This window comes from Puntigrus tetrazona, unplaced genomic scaffold, assembly GCF_018831695.1.
Source record: "Puntigrus tetrazona isolate hp1 unplaced genomic scaffold, ASM1883169v1 S000000497, whole genome shotgun sequence".
Taxonomy (NCBI): Eukaryota; Metazoa; Chordata; class Actinopteri; order Cypriniformes; family Cyprinidae; genus Puntigrus; species Puntigrus tetrazona.
This window is the reverse complement of record NW_025048137.1, coordinates 22830-38769: the sequence shown is the minus strand read 5'-3', so window position 1 is coordinate 38769 and position 15940 is coordinate 22830. Positions and strand designations below refer to the sequence as shown.

General features: G+C 39.9%; 1 protein-coding gene across 1 annotated transcript; it reads left to right on the top strand.

Moving 5' to 3' along the window:
* Positions 1-8200: 8200 nt before the first annotated feature.
* On the top strand, positions 8201-15110 carry LOC122334183 (probable G-protein coupled receptor 174). Its single transcript, XM_043232043.1, has 2 exons — positions 8201-8485; positions 10790-15110. Exon 2 carries the CDS (start codon positions 10910-10912, stop codon positions 11978-11980), a length of 1071 nt encoding a protein of 356 aa, XP_043087978.1. The 5' UTR covers positions 8201-8485; positions 10790-10909; the 3' UTR covers positions 11981-15110.
* The last annotated feature ends 830 nt before the right edge of the window (positions 15111-15940 follow it).

The window sequence follows — 15940 nt, the reverse complement described above, 5'->3', positions numbered from 1 at the left end:
TTCAGCCCAGGTCTCCGTCACGCTCTAACGAGGAGGATAAAGGTCGTGACCTCTGGTGTCAGGTCACTAGAGCACCTCTTTTTGAGATCTTTGAGAACTTTGCACAGCACCTGCTCTCTGGCCTCAGTTACATATATAAATATGTAAATATTTATTTCATAGACTAATCATTATTTTACTTCCCATTGGAACCCACAGGTACCGCCTAACCTACATCTTTGACACATGACCTGGTTTATTAAGTTTTGTGGAGAAGCCTCTCAACCACTGATCTTATAATAAGAGTGCTTTTGATGCACTAGACATTATTCTGCACTAGTGGAAGCGCAGACTTCAAAGTTAGTATATATACTAACTTTATATCAATATACTTTATACTTTATACTCAATATATCAACTATTCAGTCAAAGTTGATATATTGAGTATTTATTGATGTCTTAATTTTCTCTGCCAAGCAAAGCAAAGACACAGAACCACTAAGAAGCCACTGACTCACATGTGCTGTTTCCCTCCTGAATGATCATGAAGCTGTATCCAGAACTCATTCACTAATCCCTATATAGTGTATGGCAGCTGAGTGCACTATATTAGAAAGGAGTAAACAACATTATTAAGTATGCTATATCACCAAATCGCACACAAAAATAACACACATGCATTGATTTAACATTCTAGGCATTCTATACTGTAGATGGTCATTTTTTTTTATATTTCTATAGTTTAATATAGTTAACTTCTATCTTCTTAACTTCTAATAATCTATATTTCTGCAAATATCAGCATGAACACATTTAATAATCAGTTTATACAAGTTCAGCAAAGCAAGTGACTCTTTTTGAAGGAATCAGTTAATAAATGATTCAGTGATTCACCTGTTCTGAACCCCATACTGAATGAGTAGGTACTTAATTTGAGTAAGTACTTACTTAATAAGAGTACATACTCTTCAGCCAAATCTTGTTCAGCAGATACATGTACCTTATTTTATTAAGTAATATGAATTAAATAATATTAATATTAATAATATCATAGCAATAACACTCAAAATGACTTTGGCATTGTAATTATACATATCCTCTACCCCAGCCTTATGGTTTCATTGATGGTATACATGATTAATTATTGAACAAAAATGAACACACATTAACACATTCATGATTTGATGTATTTATTATTGTCTTCCAGCGTTTTGTGCTCAAATAAGAAAACGGTCATAGAGCGCCTTCAGTCATCTGTTAACTGTACATTATTGTAGCTCTCCTGTGCCCCGCTTTTCTCAAATGCGTTGTTTTTCTATGACAAGCACAGTCTGCTGTGGTTGGCCAGAAGACAAAGTGCATTGTGATTTAATGAAGGCCACAAGCACACTTCGAAAATGTAATGTCCCTTTCAATTAAAGCGACAGTTGATAATGTCCTTAGTAATTTTAGCATCAGTTCAAGCCCGAAAGAGGAACAGAGTCGCATGATAGAACACAGAGCTTGTTTGTGTTTGCAGGACACCAACCGCATGTTAAGAAAACTGACACCACTGTGATGTGACCCTGTCTCTCTCTCACACACACACACACACACACAAAGGCCAGAGGAACGCTGACACCAACACACAACACACACTTACTCTTGTATTGCACAGACGTGCCTTTTTAAAGGATTTGGCGCCCGGAGAGAAGCCAATCCACCTGCAGCCGAACCCTGGAGCGACAAAGAGTTTAAATTTCATTTACAAATAATCAGAACAACAATCTATAAAAAAACTATAATGAAAACCTACTGACATTTTCTTCAACAAATTAACTGCATAGGATTTATTCAGAACGAATCTGCTGCATTGATCGGAGGTGATCTCCTGGTCTCTTCTTAAAAAGAAGCTAAAAAAAGTTTCCAACAGAGGTTAGATGTGTAACTTACATTCCAACATATCGATCTATCCTGCAGGACATAAGCTGACATACACTTGCTGCACGTCTCATAAAACCTTCAAAAAATCTCACTATGTGAGAGTAAGAGAAGAGCAGGCATATAGATAGATTTGATGATGCAAGAGAGAACTTCAGTCTGGTTTCTGAGCGCAGACACTGAAGCATGTACACAGAAAGTACTCACGAGTACTCTTCAATGGACAATTACACACAAAATGTTGTCGAATTGTCAACCATTCACATAAACAGAGTCAATTTCATCTTAAGTAAAGCTAAATGGTAGGGAGAACATCTATCAGTACATTGTATCCATGAATTCAGTTTTAAAGGGATAGCAGTCTAATTTAGTTGCAACTGTCCAAGTCACTAATATTAATCAAAAACAAAAGTAAAACCACTCTGTTCTTGATTGAATCACTTAGTACTGACGATGTTCTTGTTCTTTATGAGACGTGGTTATATTTAACATAATGGGATGTTGTGTGTCACCACAGTGTGTCAGTGTCTATCATGAAAAAAAAACAACAAAACATAATTATGTTAAGTTATGTTAACGCTTAATAAATGCATTATACTATAACAAAACCCATTTGATTTTAGGTGACAAAATTTATTGTAGATTTAGATAGATTTGGTAGAAACCTTGAAAGGAAGCAGATTTTAATTGTTAATGAAAATTGGTCATGAAAATTAATGAAAATTTTGTCATTAATCATTTACCCTCATGTCGGTCCAATCCCATAAATGCTTTGTTCATCTTCAGAATACAACTAAAGATATTTTGGAGTAAAACTCCAAAAACATTTACTACCAAGTAAGCACATGTTGATCATGTACATATGTTACAGTTGTATGCTGTTTGTTGACTTCAGCTCAGCATTCAACACTGTCATACCCTCTAAGTTAATCACCAAACTCAGAGATCTTGACATTAACATGTCACTGTGTAACTGGGTTATGGACTTCCTCACCAACAGACCTCAGCATGTTAGGTCAGGCCACATCCGCTCCACTACTGTCACTCTCAACACTGGCGTACCACAAGGCTGTGTGCTCAGCCCCTTCCTCTACTCCCTCTTCACCCACGACTGCAGGCCTGTGTTTGGATCTAACTCCATCATCAAGTTTGCAGACGATACTACGGTGACGTGGTGCAAAGACAATAATCTGCTCCTTAACACTACCAGAACCAAGGAGCTCATTGTGGACTTTAGGAAGGTGAGAAGAGGCACACATGATCCCATCCACATTAATGGGATTGCTGTGGAGCCAGTCTCATGCATCAAGTTCCTGGGAACACACATCTCTGAAGACCTGTCCTGGACCACCAACACCTCCAGCCTGGTCAAGAAGGCTCACTTTTCTTCCTGAGGAAACTTAAGAAGAATCAGCTGTCCTCAGCCATCCTGGTGAACTTCTATCGCTGCACAATAGAGAGCATCCTAATGAACTGTGTCACAGTCTGGTATGGGAGCTGCTCTGTTGCTGAAAACTGCCCAGCGCATCACAGGAACTCCACTTCCATCCATTGAGGACATCCAGAAGAAACACTGTTTGCGTCGAGCAAACTCCTCAAGTAGACTGAGGAACAGCTTTTTACCAGAGCTGTCTCACTACTGAATTCTGCCCCACTGATTTCCGCCCCGCCCACCCCCATCCCCACCCCATTAAAAAAAGAAAAGAAAAAAAACTGCACTGTTTAACATTCATTGCACTCCACTGAACATATCCATTGTACATACTCTTGTAAATTTGTCTATACATATCCTGTATATCATGTTTGTACATAACGATCTGTAAATTGTTTATACATGCCTAACTGTAAATTTCCCCTTCATTAACACATTCATCTGTAATTTAATTTATACATATTTATCTCCTGTACATATTACCTGTATGTGCACTTGTAATTTATATTTGTACCTATATCTTGCACTTGCTGCTTATTGCACTCCTGAATAGACCTAAACTGCATTTCGTTATCTTGTACTTGTACATGTATAATGACAATAATGTTGAATCTAATCTAATCTAATATCAGAAATGACTGGATTAGTAGGGTATAATATGTGTTCTGTCAATGCTTGAACAAAAAGATATCTTTAATCTAGATCAGTGGTTTTCAAACTTGTTCCTGGGTCCACAACCCACAGCACAATTTGCATTTACACCTGATTCAGATCATCAGCTCATGAGGAAATAGCTCTGTGAACTCAAATGAGTGTCAGATGAGGGAGACGTGCCAAATGTGTAGAGCAGTAGGACCTGAGGAACCTGACTGAAAACCACACATCATTCAAGATCCCAAAAGATATGAGTGTTCTTGATACAAGAATATATATTCTTTATATTCATAAATCCATCTATGCTATGCTCTAAATTCATCTATGAGTAACCTTTTTTTAAACACACACATTTGATATTTTGGGATAAATCCAAAAAAGGACACAGTGGTTGGAGGAGTCATATCAAAGAGGATGGGGAAGGTCACCCAAAAAAAGAAATCCTTGAACCCTTGTGTCTCCAGTCTGCTTAAAAAATGTATGCATTTTGAGTCTGACTTTATAAAAGTATTACGCCCCACACACTAATACATACCTCACACAGAGGTGGATTATGGAAAATCGGCATAGGTGTAGAGGCGACACCAACCAACTTGTGGCGATGAAAGCCGATCACGTTGTTGCCTCACGTTGGAAATAAAGCTTTGCTCGAACACACCACAAAAACTACAGCCGTCAGCAAACTAAACCTGTGTGTTCTTTACTCACGAGTGAGATGAGTTAGCTGTCTATATCAGCAGCTGTCAATAATAAATATTCATTATTCAAATGGAGAAACAAAGATATACCAGATAAACAGCCAACAGTCAGATTGGTGTGTCCTGGCCTTAATGGTTTTTATACTGTATGTGCTGCTGTTTTACACCAACCCTACCCCATTTTTAGATTTTCAAAAAAACACAATTTATTATGTTTTTTAAGCCTTTAGAATTATGGGGACATTAACAGTGTTCTATCCATGTAAACTACAAAAACCAGTGCACAAACTCACTCACACACACACACACACACACACACACACACTGTCACGAATGAGGGGTCTGAGGCGTGCGGATCCAATTGCAGGCTTTTATTAAACAAAGGCATGGTCAAAGCAGGCAGGCGTCAAACAGGGCAAACAGGTGTATCAGAGGCAAGGCAACAACAGTATCCAAGAACAGGCAGAGGTCGGGTCAGGCAGCAAACAATCAGAGTATCAACAGACAGGCGGGGTCAAAACCAAGGAAACAAGAAACAACAATCTGATAACAATCCAAACAGGTGAACAATGCAACCTCCCACCAGGATCCAGTGGCTTTTCACCCGAACCATGGCCAGGTATGCACCTCGCAATGTCTTTACTAACCCTCAAGCAGAGCACCCGATCACTTGAGGATTACACCCAAGAATTTCTAGACCTGGCTTACCTCTCTGACCTACCAGACTGTTTGCTGATAGAATTTTTTCATGAGGGAATAAATCAGCCACTCAAGACAAAACTTTGGGTCCACGTGAGTCACTTGCACAGTTTATAGAGTTCGGTTTAGTGACTGTGGGGTCAGCTTTCACGTTGGGTGTTGAGGAGGAAAAGGACACCGCATCAACTCCTGTAATGGCTGCCTTCCCCGAGCCACTGCCCAAGATGTCTGCCTTCCCCCGAGCCGCTTCCCAAGATGGCCGCCTTCCCCGAGCCGCTTCCCAAGATGGCCGCCTGCCCAGCGCCGCTTCCCAAGATGGCCGCCTGCCCAGCGCCGCTTCCCAAGATGGCCGCCTGCCGTGCACCGCCTCCAGTGCCCGCGCCTCGTGCGCCGTCTCAAGTTATCCCACCCTCCCACCCTTGCTACACGTCGTCGATGGATCCCAACAGCCCCTACACTCATCCTCTGCCCACCATCTGGAGCTCTCCATCGCCGCCGTGGATGAAGGATCCCTCGCTTCATCGTCCCGCCTCCGAGTCCTGGACTCCACCTCAGCTTGTAGACCCGTCGGCTTCCCTTAGGCTCCTAGCTCCCTCCTCTCCACCGTGCTCTGTCAGTCCACCAGCTCCACAAGGCTCCATCATCTCTCCGGCTCCGCCTTGGTCGGTCGTCGACCATCCGTTGCCTCAGGATTCCACTCCTCCAGCTTCGCCTCGTCCCTCCATCCCTCCGGCTCTGTCAGGCTCCTCCCTCCCCCCGGCTCCACCTCAGTCCTCTGTCGCTCTGGCTCCGCCGCGTCCTTCTCATCCCCCATCTCTGCGTCAGTCGCCGAAGCCTGCGGTGTCGCCTAGGACCTCCAGCGCCTCTGTGTCACCCTGGCTCTTCGGCTCTCCGCCTCAGTCTCCTCGACCATCTGCTCCGTCGCCGTCGGTCGGCCCCATGGGGTTGATGGCCGCTACCTCTCCATGGCTCCTCCCTCCGTCGACTCCACCACTGACCATCATGGCTGGGCTCTGGATCGCCTCCCGCTCTGGACTCCTCCTGTCTTCTCCCTGGCTCCTCCCTCCGTCTCTTCCTCCCTGGACTCTGTTTGCTGACTCCCTCCCGGAACCCCCTCCCAAGCTCCCAGTTTTGTTTATTTTGTGGAGCGCCAGGAGTCGCTCCTAGGAGGGGGGCTATGTCACCAAGCCAGCAGAGGGAGCTCTTACCTCTGGGTGATCTGCGATCACTCCCTCTGCTGCTACTTCCTGTCTGAGGACTATAAATTCAGTAGCAGGCCACTCACCTGCAGGTTGCATTGTTCGCCTGTATTATTGTTAGATTGTTGTTCCCGAGTTTCCGAGTGTTAGATTCCTTGATTTTGACCCTGCCTGTCTTCTGATTCTTTGATTGTTTGCTGCCTGACCCGACCTCTGCCTGTATTTGGATTTTGTTGTTGCCTTGCCTCTGATACACCTGTTTGCCGTGAGTTGACGGCTGCCTGCTTTGACCATGCCTTTATTTAATAAAAGCCTGCAAGTGGATCCGCACGCCTCAGACCCCTCATTCGTGACACACACAGTCTCTTGATCTTTTTCTTGATTTTTTCAGGTATTCATCAATTTCATCAATTCACTCAAAACCATGACCTCAGGTGTTCTCTAAATGTTTAGACTGCATGACCTATTAGACCTATTCACCTATTATGAATTGTTAAAGAGTTGTTAAAACAATTTATTTATTATTTTTATAGCTGAAATGTACATTTATTGTCACAAATGTAATAAGCTTTGGGCTTTGATTTATAATGTTTAATTTTGTACCAATGTTCTGTAATTCTGATTTGAGGAATATTTTGAGTTTATTTCTGTTATGACCACTTCTTCCTCTTAAATTTCTGAATTCCTTTTTTTGTGTTGTTTAGGTTTTTATCTAATAAAGTATATTAATAAAGCAGAGACATGATTTGCTTTACCTGTGTTACATTTTAACATATACAAATATATATTAAAACCAAGAAGAAAATAACCGGTAAGATACTGTTCATTTAAGTTACTTGCTGGCAACCAAGCTGCCAGTTCTTTAACAGGAAAATTAGTATAGGTCATAATTTAGAAACAAGATCCAAATACGATCAGATGACAGAAGCAGGTCGTTTGTAACTTAGTCTCAGGACTACGGTAAGGTCTAAATCCAGACTGTAAATCCTCACAGATAACACTTTTCTCTAAGAAGGAATATAGTCGTGAGGAAACTACCTTTTACTGAATACTGCTGACTCACAAGGAACGTCATAATGAGGCTAAAAACCATATTTCACTTCCATCCATCAGAATGTTTTCTAAACTTTAATGAACAAACTTATGAATAAAGAAACAACATGAACATGTATGTGAATCCGCAATAATGTGAAGTGAAAGAAAACGTGACTCATACACTGTGTGGTCAAACAATCTCCAGTAACTCCACCGTAAGCAGCACGAAGGGGAACAGAGAAAAACTGCTGCTCCAGTAATGAGTCACTATAGAGCTATAGATCTCCAGCTGTCCTGAACATTTACCTCCATCCCTGATCAAGCACACCTGAAGCAGCTAATCGAGGTCTTCAGGGTTGTATTATTATATGAAAGAGCAATGTAAAATAATGTACATACTAAGTACACTGTATAGCTCTGACATAAAATAGTTAAATATAACAGTAGAGCAAACACAAATAGCAAAAAACATCTCTCTGGAGAGTTTTTTACATTTTTTTTTTTTATCACGAGCACAGATCAGGCAACACTGAGAGAAAAATAGCAGAAGTAGGAATTTAAAAAAGCAGCAGAGAGCTGTTCACTCCCCCGCAGGAAACTACAGACATTTAATAAATGAGTCAGTGTGAGCTGACAGAAACAGAAAGTACAATGCCGAAGATACAAGACAAAATGATTAAAACAAACAAAAAACCAAATTAATTAAACAAACAAAAAAACCAAACAAACAAAAAAACATTTCAATGGTGATGTACTTTCAAAGCGAGAGGCTGGAGTGAAGTGGATGGCGAGAAGCAGGGAGTTTATCTGAGTTGGGTTAAGAGCACATGTTGATGTGTGCTGCTCTCAGAGAGACCTTCATTTACGAGGTAGGATACTCTTTTAATACCGTTATAGTTATAGTCACTCAGTAAAGCTTGTTAACTGAGATAAACCTTCACCAGGCGCAGCCTTAACTACAACAATGCTTACACGATTTATGAGTGTGATGCAGGACATCGTTTTACAAATGCTTTCAAAACTCTACATGCTCCTGCAATCTTACAGAAACGCTTCACACAGATTCAGTTCATTCAGATACTGTGAACATGAACGACACATTTTTGAGACACAATAAGTGCTTTAGAAATCAAGTTGAATTGAACTTTAAATAGTATGTACTTCCGTGTCAAACGATTGAGCCAAACGGGTGACAGATGGACGTAAAACATGACTGTGTGCTGGTTCTGGGTGAAGGGGAAACAGCTCATGCCAAGAGATGCTTCTTTTTAGCAACGATTCCTCAGAGAATAGGATTTTTCCTTCTCTGTAACTTCTACACTGTTAACAAGACGAGTTTATAACAATATTATCATAATCGGTCAATTACCTTTCTTAGATCCAAAACATACACAATAAAGCCAAATCTTTAAGTATATTCATCATTCATGTCGTACTATTTAGCAGATCTAGATACACCTTTCATATCATGTTTCACAATTATTTATTTTTTATCTTGCAGATTAGTTTGCTTATAATATCTTTTTAATGTTTGTAGGATTTCAACATGTAAGGACTGTAAAAAAAATCAATGAATTAATCATAAATACAGTGAGGTGAGATGACATGTTCCTTATACAGTACACACACGTATGAATATGGAAAGTTCCACAGAGATAAGGATGAAACAGTGGCATCATAAAGAAAACACACAGAACCTGAAGTCATTGAGGAAAAGAGAGGAGCGCTGTCATATGCTGTGTGTGTGTGTGTGTGTGTGTGTGTGTGTGAGAGAGAGAGGCGAGGAACACAAGTATGCAAAATTCACACAAACCTCACTCTGTGAACCAGCTGGGCAGAAACGCAAATTCTGTGTTCAGAATATACCATATAGTTTTCCTATAGGATCAAAACATTATGAGGGGATTGTGAACTGACACAGTATTCTGACCAATTCTCACTATTAGCAAGCTGCTTATTAGCATGCTTATTATTAATATTGAAAGCACATATTCTGTATGAACATATTCTACATCCCTACCCTATGCCTAAACTAACTATTAATAGGAAGCAAGTTAGAAGTCATTGTTAATGGTTTGTTAAGACTTGAACCTTAAAATAAAGTATGACCTTACTACCCCTAAACGCTTTTACATGGTTATTGAAAAAGAATTGCATATGTCTTCTCCATATGAATCACTTTAAAAAGTCATCTTTAACTAGAATTTTAAGAAATGCATATATAACTACATTCTTTGTTTCCTATTGAATTAGAATGACACTGGTTCGAGAAACTACTGCTGGACAGAACAGAACAAGTTCATCTACAATCACACACATATAACAGTTTCAGCACAGAACATACATAATTATGCATGTGTTCATCTGAGGAATGTTTCTTGTTGTCTTCATGCTTTCTGTAATACAGCACTTTAAAGGGTTGCTCCCGTTGTCCCGTTGACCACCAAACAATTCACTTCTGATAGCACACTGGACTGATACTAAACCAACTTAAAGGATTTTATGTAAGTTAGGAAATATGAGGGTTTTTTATATATTGTGGCAACTGTAGCCTACACAAACAATAATTATGTGGACTAACGAAAGCATGACATTTGTTTTAAAACATTGACTAGCAGCTGTACTAATTTGGAAACTAAAATAAAAAAAACAACAACAAAAATATGATGAATATGAAGATGTGATGGAAAGCAGGCCTTAGCACACATTAGAATATTCACACATTTATTAGACAAAAGTTGTAGTTACATATAGAAATGATCAATTGTGAATTTTTCAAATTGATGAGTAGATATATATATATATATACACACATTAATAAACTAATATTCAAATCACTTATGCATTCATAGCTAGAGGTGACTGAAAACTGAAAGCTGTTCTAGGAAAGTTTCAAAATCCAAATGCATCAAAAATGATGGAAACAGAAAAATGAACACATCACATGATCCTCAAATGTCTTATCTTCATAAATTATGATACAACAGATACAACAGTTTGAGTTTACAAACACGTCTCAGTTTGTACAGTTCTGTTCATCTTCATTCAGTCTGGAATTTTGTTGCTTGTGTGATAAGATGCAGTTACAACATTTGTTCTTTTGTGATAATTGAGCCTCAGAGTACGTGTCATGCACTGAGACTAATTTCATTTTTCCTTCTTCTGACTGATAGTTACCGGAAACACTGAACTACTCTCGAGTGCGTCGCATGTGGAAGTAACAATGTCAGGAGCCTATTTCTGGGATTTTCTCAAGAATCTTTCAGGTAACCCCAATTTGAGAAGCTATTTTAATGTTTCCTGAACACTTTGCCATCTCAAAACTCCAGTGCTATGCCAAGCTGAACCTTTGTGGACTCGAGTTACACGGGAGGAAGATGAATGCTTGCATTAACACTAATGAGCACCAAGACAACTCAATTAAAGAATATCAGCATCACATCTACGCCATCTTCTACATGGTGATCCTCATTCCCGGGCTGATCGGCAACGTTCTCGCACTCTGGGTTTTTTACGCCTACGTGAAGGAGACAAAGAAGGCTGTGATATTCATGATCAACCTGGCCATCGCTGATCTGCTGCAGGTGCTATCGCTACCTCTGCGCATTTACTACTATTTAAACAACTCCTGGCCTTTCGGCGATGCTGCCTGCCTGCTCTGTTTCTACCTGAAATACGTCAATATGTACGCCAGCATTTACTTCCTGGCTTGCATCAGTGTGAGACGCTGCCGGCTCATCATCCAGCCGCTGCGCTGCGGGACCACCAAGAGACGGCGGGAGCGTGGCCTGTGTTTGATCGGGTGGTTCGTCGTGTGTCTGGGATGCCTTCCCTTCCCTCTTCTGAGACAACCGTCTCAAGCCAGCGTCAACTCGACCTCGCTGTGCTTCGCCGAGCTGCCCATGACGCCGCTCAGTAAGCTGCTGGGAGTGTCTCTGGTGACGTTCGCCGAGACGACGGGCTTCCTCCTGCCGCTGGTCATCGTGGTCACCTGCTCGTGGCTGACGGCGGCCAGTCTGCGGCAGAAGACCTGTGTTCTGCAGGACACCGGAGAGAAGCACAAGGCGCTCAAGATGGTGCTGAGCTGCGCCACTGTGTTCCTGGTGTGTTTCGTGCCCTATCACATCACTTTCCCTTTAGATGTCTTGGCCAAATCAAACTGCGCTGTTAGCTCTGCTTTTAAGAATGCCGTGCTCCACGTTCATCCGGTCACTTTGTGTCTAGCCAGTCTGAACTGCTGTCTGGACCCGGTCATGTACTACTTCACTACCGATGAGTTCAAGCGGCGTCTGTCTAGACCAGATTTTCAAGAAAGCTTGCCGTTACAGCACAGAACTGCTTTCTTCACAAATGCTACAGTCTAAACCAGACAGAGGAAGCGCAGGGACGTTGTTCTAAGCCTTTCATACGGATATACTCCCAACATTTGTCATGTGAAATTCAGGAGAGATCTTCATTCTGCTCTTGAAGATCCGGGAATGGGTGAAAGGACTTGCATTTAACCCTAAAACAGGAATATTGTAAAATATTATTATATTTGACATTTTTAACTTGAACATATATTACGATGTAATTTATTGTTACGATCAAAGCTGTATTTTGAGCTCCATTACTCCAGTCTTCGCAGCTCACTTCTCTGATTATTATCACAGCTTTGTGCTTCGTTCTCTTGGAAATCAAATGTGCTGCAGACTAGGGATGGGTGTATTGTGAAATATAATAATTACTGATGGCACTTTTAAAAGTATCAATACTCAAATAAAAACGTGGATACTTGGGTGTGTTTTATTTAGTGCTGCATTTCCAAAAGTGTCAAAAGAAACCACTGATGCTATCGGGAACAGCAGCACACACAATTGAAACCAACTGAAATCGTAGTCTGTACATCTATTTAAATTGAATGTTAAATGTTTCGATTTATTTTGTTCTATTCTGTAACTATATTGTTCATTTAAATTATATGACGTTAGAATAAAAACATTGCATTTTATACATGCAACAGCCTGTCACTGCAGACCCTAACGGAAATATAATACCTAATAAATTGCAGTTAAGGCATATTGAATGTAAAAATATAACGTTTAGTGGCTATAATATCCCATTTTACTAAATTACATCATTTAAAAGTTCAGTATTGATATGCATATTGATGATACTAGCCTTTAAAAGTATTAGTATCATATTGGTACGGCCCATCTCTAGTGCAGGCATCTGAAAAGTGAAGCCGAGACGTAGAGATTGTGATTTGTGGCTGATGGCAGTATATGTCATAAACACCGCCCTCGCCCTGCAAACTTGGACCTGATTCAAACAAAAAAAAAAAAAAAATGTAATTTCACTTTAATAAAATTTTACACTTTAAAGAAGATGTTTACATCAGTTTAGGTAGCTCATATTATGCTAATGTGTGTTCAAACTTTTTTCTCTAATAAGTTTAACACAAAGCGTGTGGTGTCATGACTGCGGTCATACTGAGACGTTCTGACTGTCGTTTTTCTACAACGGAAGGAATTTGAGTTGGTTTTTTTACCATATATAGTGGAAACTGTGAAACATTCTTCCATCACTCAATGACATTTCTTTTAAACAGATTTGTGTGTGTGTTTGTAACAAAGTCTTTACTATTACTTTTAATACATTGAATGCAATAAAATGTTCTGTTGTTTAAAAAAATACTTATGTTATTATGATGACTGATGCTTGCATCAGACAGACCTCATTTCCTATGACATGCAAGTTGTTTTTTTAAGAGTTATTTATATTAAGAGAGCTTGCTTGAGGCTGAATTTGTCAAATACAGTACTGGAACATATTTTGCATGGCATATAGCAGTTAGTTTCAGTTCTTTCTGCCAAACGTGTTTGAATTCAGCAGAGTATTAAATGAAAATGCAGTAGACATGCACTGTGAACTAGATTTGGTTAGCGCATTATTAGTGTTTGAATTAGTCTCATGTGGACCAAACTGCAGAGGAGATGACCTACGAGCACAAACAGCCTCTGAAACACTGGTACACTGGCTAGGTTCGGTCCATCGAGGAAATGAATAAATAGAAATGAAGGTAGAATGGAATCACAGCAATAATGAGCGAACTGCATTATGAAATAAACTGCATATTAAAATATGAAATTTTAGTAACACTTTAGAATAGGGAACACTTATTCACTGTTAAATATGATTTCTTCCCTCAATAAATTAATGAATAGTTAGTAAGGTAGTTGTTAAGTTTAAGTACTGGGTAGGATTAGAGACTAAGGTTATGTAGAAGTAGGCATTAATATGTGATTTATTACTACTAACTGCTATTCTAGCAATATGCCTACTAATAAGCAAGTAGTAAAGAGACCCTAAAATTAATTGTTACCAATGTTATTTCAAAAGAAATGTTTTAAATATGAAGTAGAACTGCCAGCAAGTCACTGGCTGAATTTATCCCACAGATTCAAACTGCTGTAATGAACTGATGTATGAAATCAATATCACGTTAGTTCATGTTACTGATCATATTTACAAAATATCTTCATGAAGCATGATCTTATCCTAGACCTATACAATGTATTGTTGGATATTTCTAGAAATGTACCCTTGCTACATTTGACTTCCTTTGTGCTTTCAGGCTCGCAAATACAAAAAAAAATTGTGTTTTCTTCTCTGTATATTTTTACATTTATGGAATTTTACGTAGCTTTGTACTTATTTATATTTAATCACAAATTAAGACAACATTCCTAATTCATCAGGCTAGCTCAGACAATGTTTCACTGCAAGTGTGTGTTGACAGTGTGCACACAACCACACAATAATGACCCAAATTAACCTGTTCATTTTTAAATAAATAATAAGCAGTGCCCCAGAACAAGCCAATCACAGAATTTGTAAACTGTGATGTCACAGATTAAAAGCTCCACCCTGACACACACAATCTGCCACGATTATCTTTACACTAGAGCATTTAAATGCATATTACGATCAGATGTGCTTCCTGCATGCAGTCGGCCTACAACGACATGACCAGCGCTCCAGAGAAGAGCAGCTCTCCAGCTCTCCAGCGTGATCGACCCATCCTGTCAAAGGATGCAACTACTAACTACATTAGTAGTAGTTACTGCCTTTAGTAGTGACTACACTGCCTGTGATGTTTCTGTTCCGGTCACGGCCCTCCTGCCTCCAGCTCAAACTACAAGCGTCAGTCCTCGACACGGTCTACCAGGTCCAATCCACAACAGGGAAACCACTGAACGTTCGTCATCAAGTCAGACCTCTGCTCTTACACGCAGGACAACTACACACTTACTGGTTCTGGAGGGCAGTGGTTGGTAAAACACAATCCCATCTTCTCGAGGGAAGTCTAAAAGTGGGGTAGTAACTGTTATTCTGAATGCTTTCCTCTTTTGACGTTAACGGACGCTCGACGACTACATATCAACACTATGTCCATAGAAAATAACCACCAAACTCCGTTCTCAGTTAGCACTCATCCCAGCAGCCCTAGAGCACACATTTACACCAAGTGCTTATAACCTGATAAGAATCAGAGAGGGACACTTAACTTCTAGAGATTATCATTGAATTGATTCCAGAGACCGTCTCTGCATTTAATAACAAATTGTTCTCTCTCTTCATTATACATCCCTGTCATTGTATTCTTCTACATTATACTGTACAGTGCTTTGATGCAACCTGTGTTGTTAAAAGCGCTATAGAAATAAAAATGATTGATTGATGAGTGGAGGACAGCTTTTGTCATCCCTACTGGTCACTATAAGTATTTTGGTATACGCATCTTTGATTTTTAATGCGCAAAGTATTCAGAGGTTTCCTGCACAAGTTTGTACTAGTCTACATTGATGACATTTTGGTCTATTGCAAAAATCTCTGGGAACAGAAAATTCAGAAAATTCAGATTCAGAAAATTTTATCAAATAAATTGTATTGTCCATCCTCTCAGGATTTCCTTGAATCAGTGTTAAAAGTATTGTTTAAAAGCATAAACCCCATAAATGTTATGCAAGCCTCATTTTCAAGTGTTTCTCTATAGCGCTGAAACCTACAGATGTCCGAGTTCCACTTTCCATGCGGCTGATACTCAACTTCCATTGGCTCATCTGTGTTCAAGGGGAGGGGCTTAAGGTCGATTGAGTGGGAAGACCGAGACCCTGACTGCAACATTACAAATGCACTGGAGTAAAGAGAACAGAAACTCGTCCAAGAATGTAATGAAGTTGCTAATATCTTTGATACTCTGTAAAATCACAAGGTAGCTCAACAAAACCTTAAAAATAGTGAGCAGAGCTCAGTTTAAGAATCCTAATCACAAAATGAAA